This window comes from Ictalurus furcatus, chromosome 4 (genome assembly GCF_023375685.1).
Source record: "Ictalurus furcatus strain D&B chromosome 4, Billie_1.0, whole genome shotgun sequence".
NCBI lineage: Eukaryota > Metazoa > Chordata > Actinopteri > Siluriformes > Ictaluridae > Ictalurus > Ictalurus furcatus.
Window position 1 is genome coordinate 3,571,841 of NC_071258.1, and position 13,333 is coordinate 3,585,173.

Below are 13,333 nucleotides of genomic sequence, written 5' to 3' on the forward strand. Positions count from 1 at the left end.
GGACACCCCCCCCCCCCCCCCCCATGTCCATACTATGGTTACTCCCTTGATACCTTATACTAAAATTCGTATTTGGAAACCATGTTAATGCTTTACATGAACATTCCCGTAAATAACTTTTAACACAGTTTACACCACAGTGCTGTTAATTTCTCGAATCTGATTTTATTAGATGATGTTGATATTAACTACTGAAATCTGAAAAAAAAAAAGTTCTGCTGTACAAAACCTGCTGTTTATTTTTTGTTGTTGTCGTTTTTTCCTAACAAGTTACTAAGTACGTTAAAATCCAATATACAAAGTACCAGTAATGATTCGTACTTAGTACATTCTTACCTATTAATTACTAAGTACATACTATATATAATTACCCATCACTATAAGTACTTATAATGTCAGTTGCTATAAATATGTGATTACAATGTTGTTATGAATGTTATGTCTTCATAAAAGCTTACATTCTTACTTTACACTGTTTCTATGCCATGCTATTTATTTGTACACAGGATTCATAGGAAGTGTTTTTGTTAAAAATTTCAAACAATTTCTTTAAAAAAAAAAGCACGTGTATCATCTCAGAAGTCCGAAGGCAAAGCAAATCTAGACAAAAACAAAACAAAAACAAAAAAACAGCTTGGTTTATATTGAGTAGCAATCTCACACCCAGTCACAGAAAAACACTACATAGGCACCCTACAGAAACTGCCACTAGAAAGATCAGGATACCATCCAGGGCCTAGCAGTTGTTGGGGCCATAAAAGGTGAGAATGTATATTATACACAGATGTCGGGATAACCCATGGAATGTTTTATTTCAGCTATTAGCATTAACTTCTGTAACACTTTGTTCCTGCTGGAATGGGGAAAAACATCTCCGAACATTCAGTGTCTCATGAATTAAACTAAAGCTCTGTAATGAAACACTGCAGGTAGTTAGACCTATGCATAAGTCCATATAAATATGCCTTAATCAGGGTGTCTACAGGTATCCTCGAGTTATTTAAAGCACTTTTTGCACCGCTACTTCAAATGGAATTTAATACTGTTCGATATTCAGACCTCAGACCTGAGGTCTGAATATCATAGATGTACCGGCTATTCAGATGCCGAGCAAGAGTTTTGTACGTAGGGTGGAGTTTGCCTAAAACAGAGGTATGTGAGCATGTTTTTCTTAAGTTCAGTACGACAGTCTGACAGTTTCCTTTAACTGCACGTATGCCACACTGAAATTGAGATTTTTGGAAATATGATATTTATGTTTTTGATTGTAAATATACTCAACTATGGAATGCCATTTAAGGCCACTATTAAATACATAAATATGACGCTATTAATTACGTAATAGTGTCATCAGCAAAATGTTTTTTCGCCACACAGAGGACATCAGAGGAGACTTCAACTTAATCTGAGACTCTGCAAGGAGTGAATTGTTTATGGATATAGTTATTAATTAAAGTAGCATCAGCTATAAGTGTAGAAGATGAGTGCTCGGTCAGCTTATCCTTCACACCGTGGGCACGCTTTCTTTACAGGATTTACAAAAAAAAAAAAATGGAGTATTTTATTCATCCAGCCATCCATTTTCCATACCGCTTATCCTCCACAGGGTCATAGGACATAGCTCTAGACATTTGGACATAGCTCTGTTCCACTGTAAAAGCGTGCTACCAAAACTGCTCTTAACCAAAACAATGATATTTTATTCCGTATTTATTTGAGGTTTTATCCTTTATTCAGGGAATTTTTCAAAATGATGGGTTTCAGGGTGAATGCAAGTCCAAAACGGAGTAAAATGTATACCTATCAATATGAAGAATGTATTACTCGTCAGTGCGTTCATTTAAGAGCCTGTGGACACCCTGTTTAATAAAACACTATAGATCATGAGCACATACATGTTCACCCTTGTGTAACTCTAATCTAAGCCATGTTTTACAGATCGGAACCCTGGGACTAACACCAACACTTCTAACATCATCACGCTGTACGTTAAAGGTCGTAAGAAAGTCTGATGCTAACGTTGCAGCTCTGTGGAAATTGCTCTATAAACCCTTAAAGAGATAAAAGTACAGGGAAAAGAACATCTGACAAAACTAGCTACTCTGTATCTAAAATACTCATTTAGAGGACACGAGGCCCCGATTGTGAGATGTGATTATTTATACAGGACTGAGCAGGTGTTAGTGTACAAAAGGTGTGTGTGGGCATGTGTTTGTGTGTGTTTTGTCAGGGAGAAAAGAATATATTACCGTCTGTGGTCATATGGTTTCGAATAGAAAAGGTACAATGGGAACTGAGACACTTGAATATAAATGTGTGAGTGTGTGAGTGTGTGTGTGTGTGTGCACGCTCAGACTAGACTGCGTGTCCCACTTGAATACCTACGCTGACTGAGCAGGTGTTGCGGAGGGGGCGGAGTTGGAGGGCAGAACTGGTGTTTGTGATGATAAGGAGGCGGTGGAGGCGGCAGGGGCGGCTGCTTTGCCCTGCCCTCCCTCGAGTGGGTCGGAGTGGAGACAGCCGACTGGATTAAACGTTGTCCGGGGTTTTGGCTCAGGAACGCCTCTACATGCCCGCGGCCTGCCGAGTCCACGACGATCACCTTGACGATCTGCTGGCACTGGATGAGCGTGTCAGGGGAGATGTTAAGGGCAGAGCTGGGGGTGGAGCTGGAAGCCGGGCTAGGCATGATGGCCAGCTGAGGCTGAGAAGTGGGCGGAGCCGACGGAGTGCTGACCTGGTACGTTCGGAGCCTGTTGTGAATTGACACCTAGTTTAGGAACAGCCAGAAGCAGGAGGAAGCGTTATCAGCCTGGCCTGCGGTGCTCGGGCGGCCCTCCGGTGCGGACGAGACGAGAAGGCCGTGCCACGGAGCATGCAGGAGCACACACACACTCCGACATGACGTTCAGTGTGCTGGGACGTCCTGCAGCTATCACACCCCTCCTGAATTATTGGCACCCCTGACCTACCCACTTAATCAAGTTGTTATAACAATACGGCTCTGTAAACGATCGATTTAACCCTTATGTTCTGTACGGGACAACATGTTGAGGTCGTTTTACAGTAACGTTCCCTGAAGGTGATTAAGGGATGAACGGAACATGAAATTTTTTATACTAGGGAACTAAAATACAATATGCAAGTATTCAGAAAATATGACTAATTGGGTGCTATTCTAATATCTAATTATACTTCAACTTTTGATGTAAAGTGGGTGCTGCTAATCTAGAGCTTCACCCTTATTTAATCACAAAATGATCCTACTAATAGGTTTTATCAAATCGAACCATTCATGGTTTAACAGGTTTTGAATTAATCAGCACAGAGTGTGCGGGCGTCCTGTGAAAGTCTAGTCAAGTAACTACAGGGGTTCCTCAACGGTTCTTTAAATAGTTAATGGTTAGCTTTGTAAAGGGATTCTACTTGTTAATCAAATGTGCTTGCTAAAATTTTAGCCCGAGCGCTGAGAGTTAAGTAGAAGCAGGTTGAATCTACGATATAAGATAAGAAAATGAGAAATAAGGATTACAACATGACATGGTGTGCTTTTATAGGAAAAGAATTGGTGTAAATCATTGGTGTGGTATAATGAAACAGAGTTACTCTTCTCACCCCCCCAAAGTCCTCTTATACACCACAGCAATTTTCAAATGACTATACGTTATATCTATACGTTAGAGCTTTAAAATCAAAACGCCTGGGATATTGGCATGTCCAGTTCCTAGGTACAGAACATGAGGGTTAAATTCTGTATGAAAAGCATTAACAGGAAGCACATCCAATCTAATCTATATATCCAATCCTGCAGGAGGGGTTAGGGGTAAGGGGTGTAAGCATGTAGTATTGGGAGTGGGCTATAGTCTGGAAATGCTTGCACTGGTACCTGGTTGGGATGCAGGTGTTTGGCTGGAGACAGAACACCGAGGGCCTGGTGTCTCTATAATTATAAAATACAGTGAAGGACACAGTGGGTTTTGAGGTCAAAAGGCAAAGGGGTGGGGAGCTGGGGAAAAGTGGGACAATAGGAGCTAAATAAACGTTATGTCAATAGATTTACAAGCTCAAAGCAAAGACGCAGACAACACATTGCGCAATCAATCGATACAAACCTCGACTGCATTGCTTCCGGTCTTGTCGTAAAAATCGGGGTCTCCTGGAAATCACAAATGTAACTGTAAGAACGTGTATTTTTCAGTATAGTCAGTCTGCAGCTTCTGCATGAGTGTGCGTGTGTGTGTGTGTGTGTGTGTGTGTGTACCTGCAGGAGATATTGGTCTTGAATGCATCTCTAGTTGGCTGCCATTGTTCTGAGCAGTTGTTCTTACCGCCTGCTGCCTCTCTAATTCCCCTGAAATACAACACACACACACACACACACACACACACACACACACATGTTAGTCATGACAGCAACTTTCCTGCGAGCACACGCTGTAAAAAACCACTTCATGTAACTGACATTACATTCGATACGGATCTGTTCCATTTCAGCCACCTCGGCGATGCTCTCTCGCAGATCCTCCACAAACTTCAGCAGCTCTTCAGAATTCTGCGAGCAGAAACTCAACACCTGCTTCTTCTCCGACGAGAACGGAGACAAGATGGTAATACCATGAGGGTAATCTGTGAAAGAAAACATACCCTAACATGAATACAGTGACGTGCATAAGTATTCGCTCCCGTGAGCGTGTCCACATTTCGTAGTGCTACAACCTAGAACTTAAATCAACTTTACTGAGATTACAAGTCTCATACGGTATCTTTACAAATTAGCCTATTTTTGCCATTGCCGTCTGTTGTCGTCAGAAGTCGCATACTTATTAGATTGTTTGTGCCATTAAAGTGGCACACCTGTTCCTGGAAAATCCTAGAGAACATACCTAACCCAGCAGCATCATGAAGACCAAGGAGCTGTCCAAAAATGATGGATACATATCATCAGGGTTTTTGGTTAAGTTTTCAAACTGTGAAAAGGGTAACTACAGAGGAGCTAGAGAGACCCACAGCTCAGATGGGAGAACTGGCCAACGCCACAAAGCTGTGCTTTATGGAAGAGTGGCGAGACATTGTTGGAGACATGGAAAAAGGTTCTATATGATCAAAATTGAGAAGACCTGAGAAGACCATCACCACAATGAAGCATGGTGGTGGACGCTAGCATCACATTGAACTTTACAGTGGGCAGTGGTGGCTTGACGGTTAAGGCTCTGGGTTACTGATCGGAAGGTCAAGGGTTCAAGCTCCAGCACTGCCAAGCTGCCCTGTTGGGCCCTTGAGCAAGGCCCTTAACCTTCTCGGCTCCAGGGGTGCTGTATCATGGCTGACCCTGCGCTCTGAGCCCAACCTCCTAGCATGCTGGGATATGCAAAGAAAAAGAATTTCACTGTGCTGTAAAGTACATGTGACGAATAGAGACTCATTATCATTACCCTTGGTTGAAGATGTGCAAATATTCAAGCCACTGTAATTAACCAATAGGCAACTATGCCTTTTTTTATTTAAAATTATGTACTATCCTACGTCAGTATATGTTAATATATATATATTACTGTACGTAATTGACCAATTTCAAACACATGTCCACATGTGGAATATAAGTGAATGTCAGTTTATGCTAAATATAATGCTATAAACCCATGTACGCTTGTATATCAGGTTTGCGTATAGTTATATATTTATTAACACATGCTTACACTCATTTTCAAACAGGTGGAACTGCATCCCCAGCAGACCCATGGCTTTACAGAAGACATATGTCGCTGCACTCTTCTTCTTGGGACACAGCTTCAGTATCTACCAACACAGAACACACTCTTAATCCACGCAACTGTGTGTTTATGGCTCAGTGTGTACATGCGGCTCAGTGCGCAAACGGCGCTGGTCTGGAATAAAACAAGCGTGAAAACAACACAAGTTACTCTAAGATGTGATTTGTCTCCGAGTTGATATTAGACAGTGAAATTCAACTGTAACACACATAATGTTGTATATATCGTGTGCTACACGAGTCTATTAGAGGGATCTATATTGGCCTAGATGTGGTTTTTTTTCGGAAAAAAATTCAAATGTCACAAACATTTCTCAGTATATTTATACCTATTCTTTAGATTTTCTAATTCTAGAGGATTTAACTCGCACCCTTCTCTCGACATTTAACCAAAACTGTTAATACAGGCTGTTCTTTTGACTGGCAGTGTATTATGTGAGTGTGTTTTTAATATCTTGGTGGGGAACAAATGTCCTCATATGGATTGGAATATCTAACAAGTTTGACCTTGTGGGGACAATCGAGCTAGTCTTCACGATTATATATTTATTTATTACAAAATTGTATTTCAAAAGAGACAAAAAGGTTTTATTTGGGTTACTGGGGTTAAGGTTAGGGTTAGATTTTAGCACCGCATTAATGAGTATGTCAATCGAAGGTCCTCACAAGGATAGTAAGACAAACATGTTTGTGTGTGTACAGCAGAGTTACTCACCACGATGAGGTCATTAAAGAGGAACACCTCTCTCTGATGGGACGCTTGTTTCTGTGGCTTGTTCACGTCGCTGACTTCGTAGAGACGACTGCAGCACACCAGCCTCCGATGTGGCACAGACAGAATCTGAGAGAGAGAAATAAAGACAGACGAAACTACACTTCAGAGTGTGCACGCGTTTAAACGCTGAGGGTTTGATGAAAAGCTCGCACCATTAGCACAATACATTCATACATTCAGTTCAGTTTCGAGGTGCAACCCTGAATAACGAGCTCAACGAATGCTATAATAGGAAACACGGGTCTGTTTTCTGTTCCTGATTGGATGGTAGACTCACTGTCTTCATTCCCTGAATGTTCTGCTCCACCCTGGTGACGTAGGTCACATGGTCCTCGTTGGAGCGGAGCTCGCGCTGTTGGATGCGTTCGTAAATGCCAGCCACCATCTCCCGCGGAATATCAGCTCCGTCGTCAACCCCTGATAGAACCAGAGTAAAGTAGGGATTAGTCTGCAATTCTGTGAGAGAGAGAGAGAGCGAGAGAGGACATCGCATGTTGTGTGTATATAAATATAAACACATTTAGACTAGGGGTGTAACCATGACATCATGTACATCATGGAAATCAGCATTCTGTTAATTATTCATCGAATGCAGTTTCACTGTTTGAACACCAGAGTTCCCAATCTATTCAACCCATAGAGCTAAAATATATATAGAGGGCACACCGGTCACATGATCACATTCTTTCATGGAAAGTCATCTGTGATCGGTAGCTCCGGATCACAACAACCGACATGCATTGGTGGCAGTGATGGCTTGACGGTTAAGGCTCTCGGTTATAGATCAGAGGGTCGGGGGTTCAAGCCACGGCACTGCCAAGCTGTCACTGTTGTGCCCTTGAACAAGGCCCTTAACCCTCTCTGCTCCAGGGGCGCTGTATCATGGAGGACCCTGCACTCTGACCACAACCTCCTTACATGCTGGGGTATGTGAAGAAAAAAGAACTTCACTGTGCTGTAATGTACACGTGATTAATAAAGACTCGTTATTATAGGTTATATGGTTAAAGAGCATGTCACATGTCATGTAACCAATCAGTGACCAGTTAACAGAGCTGCTTGCCCCACCCACTTTGTTTGTACCATTGGTTCCTATTTGAACAAACCTTGTGTAGGAATTAAAAATTGTACAACATGAATCCATTATACATTTTAACGCTGTCTTCTGCTTGTAAAGTGAATTGCGATGGAAAACACTTCCGTAACTAATCCCTTCTTGCATTTTCAATCTATAGTATGTTCGACTCATCAGTTGGATTTTAAGGAAAGGGGTGGGGTTAATCAGCTCAGTTCTGAGAAGAGGTGGGGCTAATTTCAAGGCCAGAGAATTATGCAAATAACACAAGCATGATATGATGAAAATGACCTATGCATTGCAATATTGTGAAAAACTTTTTTTTTCCCCCCGAAGGCATCTCAAGAATCAAATGTCTAGGGACACTTTTAAAATATTACAGTCCTTTTAACGGTGATGAGAATCAAAGTAAAATCACCTCGGAGGTTGCGTATAAAGTCCTCGAGGAGCATCTTGCGCTCGGGTTTGATGTTAGGGCTGTACATGTCGGTGTTGAGCAGGACGATGGCGAAGGCCAGGATGAAGATGGTGTCGGGGTTGTGGAACTGCTGAACCACATCAGGGTTACACATACAGTACCTCTGACTGAGAGAGAGAGTGAGAGAGAGAGAGCGAGAGAGAGAGAGAGATGAAAGCAAAATGAGTGCAAGACAGTAGGTAAAAAAAAAAAGGACAGATGAGAGAACAGAAAAAAGGACAAGAGTGAAAGATAGCGTTGGTGCACTTAGTCTGCCTCATGCCTCGGGCTTGGCGTTTCATAATTTTTTTTCCATTAAGGCTCTTTGGTTCAGAATAACCCTCAGAGGATTTTAATTCTTCAACATATGCACACACACACACACACACACACACACGGCTAAGTAATGTCATGCTTGAGAAGTCACAACGTTTTATGTGTGGGCGTTATAAAATTCCATATTTATGTGTACAGAAATTTGAGACATTAAGCTCCCTGGACAAAAATGAGACCAGACTAATACTAAAACTAATACTTAGTCATGTTTCCCCATCACAGGAAAGTCTTCAGGACAGAGATTTTACGACAAACTGCATTTTCTTTCCTCATTAACTTCAAGAGAACCTACAGTAAAGGACTGTTTATGTCCTTTATAACGTAAGTGACAGAACAGGAACTAACTTGTGTTAAGGACGTTCCACAGCATGAAATGTAGCTATAAATGGATAAAACATATCACGTGTTGTTCTTTACTAAATGAAAATTGTAGCTAATGATTGGCATTTTTCTGTGATATATCATGCCAGGACGTGCTGTTGTAGGAAATTAATCAACTTCGGGGTGATAACTCTCTAACTCCGATTACCATCGAGTGTTTTTTTTTCCCTTACTTATCTTCTTACTTATCCTATTTTATTTCAAACGGAATACATCAATGTTTTTTGTGCGTTTCTCACCTGAACGCCTCGATGAGCCTCTCCACCTTCTGAGCCTCTCCCTGTACACGCACATGAGCCTGAAACTTCCGGAGAGCCTCGTCCAGCTCCAGCAAGGAGAAGTCCATCTCATCCACTACACAGCTGGGAGACAGACAATGCAAAGTGAAAGCTGTGTGTTTGTACGGTTTTCATCGTAAATAAAGCCTGTGGGGAGAAAGCAGTGATTCGCAGTACAGTGATACAGAGCTTTACAACTGGACTTAAAGTCTAAAAACCTCCGGTGCCATCTGACGTCTGTAATCAGGTTCAGAAGTTCCTCCGAGTGACTCTGCTCACCTGACCTTCGTTAACCTCTTATTTATTAAAGCTGACGTAACGAAGGAAATAGTGAAGGAAGCTGTTCATTGAAGGAAAATGAAATGAGGAATTAAAGAAATGAAAGCGATGAATGAAAAACAGGAGGCAGCGGAAGAAGGAGAAATAAAGAAGCATGAAAGAGAAGGGATGAGAGAAGCAATAAAGAGAAAGAATGAAGAGAAAAAAGATAACTGACTGGAAGATGGAAAAATAGAAAAGCAAAGAATAAAGTGACAGAAACAAAGAAAGAAAGAAAGAGAAAATAAATGGATGGAAGGATGGACAAAGGTAAGAAAAATATGGAAAAAGAGAGAGGCAAAGAGAAAAACGAGAACGAAGAAAGAAAGAGAAACAATGAAATAAAGAAAAAGAACGAAGAGAAAAAGATAATTGATTGAAAGATGGAAAAAGAGAGAAGCAAAGAAAAAGAAAGGGAAACAGAGAAAGAGAGAAACAAAGAAATAAAGAAAATTAATGAACAGAAAAAAATGGACTGAAAGATGGAAAAATATAGAAGCAAAAAGAAAAAAGAAATAAAGAGAAATAGCAAATAAAAAGAATGAAGAGAAAACGAAAATGGGCAGAAATATGGAAAAAAGTGCGAAGCAAAGTGAAGAAGGAAAGAAAAAGAAAGAAAAAAGAAAGAGGAAATAAATGGACAGAGGGATGGATAAAGGTGAGAAAAATAAATATGGAAAAAGGAGATGCAAGGAGAAAAATGAGAAAGAAAGAAAGAAAGAAAGAAAGAAAGAGAAACAAAGAAATAAAGATAAAGAATGAAGAGAAAAAGAAAATTGACTGAAAGATGGGAAAAGCAAGTGTGAAGCAAAGAGAAAAAAGAAAGAAAGAAAAAAGATGAGAGAGAGAATGTGAAAGTAACAGAAAGAAAGAGTAGAATGAGAATAAAAGAAAAAAAAAAGATTTTTAATGTTTAAGTCCTGTTTCTGTAAAGTTACTTGTAGATAACAACTTACAATTATATATATATATAATACCTTTACCTTTTTTCATTTAAAAAACAAAAACAAGAAAGTTCAGAAATAAACAGTCCACTCACTCAAGAACATCTCTGTTGAACTGTCTCTTGCTGTTGCCCAGGAACTCTCCAATCATCTGCCGGCTTAAGCCCTTCCTCTGCAGCAGGAAGTGAGCCACGCCTATGGCCGTATCAGGGATGAACCCTCGTGAGATCAGGAACTGGACGCCTTTGTCTGGGTTTCTGCACACAAGGCAAAGTGGGTCTGAGCACCGAGTGTGCAGTTAATTACACTTCAACTAACAAAGTTCTTCAGTTATTCATTCATTTATCTTCAGTAACCAACTAAATGCTACAAGTCTGAGTAAAATACTTGCAATTCTAGAGCTCAGGTTTTCAGACGTGTCTGACGTTTCCCATCTGCACCACTCCGGAGCATTTTCAGTGCAGAACTGCCATAGCCTATAATTTACGTCCATTTTTAAAATATATGAAGCAGCAACCAAACAACTGTTATTGAGCATTGAGTGCATTCAAGAGCTTTTTATATGCACACAGAAGCCAAACAAGCCAGTGTCCATTTTTTATTTCTGACCTCGAACACTGAACATTTTGAGGTGAAGAGCATGAGGTTACTAGTCAATAGAGTTTTTAGATGACATAAATGCAGCACTCAACTCACTCAGGGTTTAACGTTGTGTAAATTTGTGTAACTCAAATCATGTCTTGATGTCCAGGATTTGGACTTCATAATAATACCCATTAACGTAATTCTGTTGCTGTTGGTTGCTATATTGGTCAATATCTAACTGCGATGGAAAGTCATTTATATACTTATATGCCTGTATTCCTTTTAAGTATATTATTAGCACAAGATAAACTAAAGTATGAGGACACAGTAGCGCTGAGCGGTAACACGAGCAGCAGGCTTATGTAAGCCACAGCTGGCAGATCAGCTGGGCTACGACCGCGGTGTTCTCTAATGACTCTTACATAGCATATGGACCCTGCTGAGGAACATCTGCCTCTCTCTGCATCCTGCTCAGACTCCACAGTGCACACCTCCACCCTCAGACTTCGCCGCGGGATATCCCAGAACCTTCCTTTAACTCAATCCCGATCCAGCTCAAAAGTGTTTGCACTAATGATGCATTTATTTTCCCAGTTTACTCAGATTGCATGTCTCCTACAGTAGGTTCTGCTCTGTATGAGCTGTAAGTACTTTCAGTCATTATTATTATCTATGTCATGCTGTTGCAGTAATTCTGAAAAGATTGATGTTTAAGGGTTCAATGATAAAAGCAGTAGGAATGTAGAAACAGCGAACCAATAAGAAACTCTAAAGAGTGTCCCTTATACAGAAGAATAACTTCTCCCCTTCTCCGATTACAACCGCGCCCACGGGTCCTGCTTAGGGCTGTGACTGTACAGTGATTGCATTTCAGTGCGGCCCGACTGCAACGCAGTGATAAAAGTGAAATACTTTGATTTGAATAATTTGATTTCTTATCAGTCAGCATTATATTCTTAAAAAGAAATGCCTGTTTCAGGTTGTTGTTTTTTTTAAATGGCATGATTGTATTGTTTGGAGTGGATTGTGAATTTGCAGATGATCTCTGTATGTGTCTGTGCATTTAACTTCCTGGTTCAACCATTATTTATTATTACTGCAAGCCTAAGATATAAGATATAATTATGCGAATCGAATGAAGCTAGAAACGTCACCAGCATCGGATAAGACAATCACATGTTACAGCCTTTAGATTTAATAACTGTAGACTTTTTGATAATTATTATTATTATTATTTCGATAGATAGTGTATCTTTAAATAGAAAGGATAAATGTTCATGTTTTTCTTGGTTATGGTTTCTGTTTTTCTTGAAAAAGGAAAGGAAACAGTAAATTAAAAGTCATACTTGGTAGAGGAAGTGACATGAAAAACCACGTAGCCATCAGTTACAACGTATTTCAGGGGAAAAAGGAATATATTTTCTTCATCGAGCAAACAAGTTCCGAGAATAGCCAGGTAGATAGCTAGACTAGATATATGTAGTTATAAGTAGCATGACCCTGCTGAAAAAACACCCCAAAACATTAGAAACCATCGCAGAAATTCTAGTGGTTTCCACTACAAATACCATTACAAACCATCAGCTCTTAACCATTAGAACCATTACTAAATGGTTTCCATTAAGTATGAGGACGTATTAAAGACATAGATCCTTAATGGTATACACTAGACATAACATGCCACCAATAGAAGGCAACAAATTACCAGTAGAGACCCACAGGGACCATTACAGTTTCCATTAAAACCAATAGTATCCCATTTAAAACCATTACAAATTCTTTTAGGGGTTCTATTGCAGTTTTTTTTTTTCCAGCAGGGGAACCTTGTTGATATTAGCTAGTTTGCTAGCCTTGTTGATATTCAGCAAGTAAATCGTTTCTTGTATGTTTATTTCTAAATGTATCACCAAACTACATCAATACTGTTACAATCAGGCATACAATATACGCATCTATTTTATTTTAAACCCATTTTGCTTACTACAGCTAAAGTTCCCATGCAGCCAGCCATATTGAATTTTCAATCATGTCATGTGACTGCTCAAAAAAAAAACCAAGACGGGTAATTTCCCGAGCAAGAGACGCCAACTTCCTAGACTGCATCCCGTGGGGGTTTTCCAAAAGGAGGCAGGGCTCATTCCCTCTTCATGCAGACTGGAACTATAACTATTCTTGTCTCCCAAAGAACATTCTTCATCTAACTGTCAATATTTGGCTGAGGTGTGTCTCAGAGGGCAGGTGATACGCCCAGACGTCTACACGTCTCTCCACCACTCTCTAAACCTGAGGCCACAACTGTGGTCAAAAACAGGTCTCACGAGCCTCATACATTAATCACTACCTCATCTGTGTGCATTAGTCAGCTATTAATGTACAGTACTAATATAGTATAGTATAATACAATACTCACTTTA

The 13,333-nt window shown here is 40.3% G+C and overlaps 1 protein-coding gene across 1 annotated transcript in view; it reads right to left on the minus strand.

The window, feature by feature from the left end:
- Positions 1–2,294: 2,294 nt before the first annotated feature.
- Positions 2,295–13,333, minus strand: part of iqsec3b (IQ motif and Sec7 domain ArfGEF 3b) — a 36,587-nt gene continuing 25,548 nt past the window's right edge. The window contains exons 6-15 of the mRNA XM_053622564.1: positions 10,430–10,591; positions 9,034–9,156; positions 8,039–8,205; positions 6,823–6,962; positions 6,486–6,611; positions 5,697–5,796; positions 4,468–4,626; positions 4,262–4,351; positions 4,113–4,156; positions 2,295–2,770 (exon numbers count right to left, since the gene is read on the minus strand). Of these exons, the coding sequence (XP_053478539.1) occupies positions 2,351–2,770; positions 4,113–4,156; positions 4,262–4,351; positions 4,468–4,626; positions 5,697–5,796; positions 6,486–6,611; positions 6,823–6,962; positions 8,039–8,205; positions 9,034–9,156; positions 10,430–10,591 (1,531 nt within the window). The 3' untranslated portion in view covers positions 2,295–2,350. The remainder of the gene's footprint in view (positions 2,771–4,112; positions 4,157–4,261; positions 4,352–4,467; positions 4,627–5,696; positions 5,797–6,485; positions 6,612–6,822; positions 6,963–8,038; positions 8,206–9,033; positions 9,157–10,429; positions 10,592–13,333) is intronic.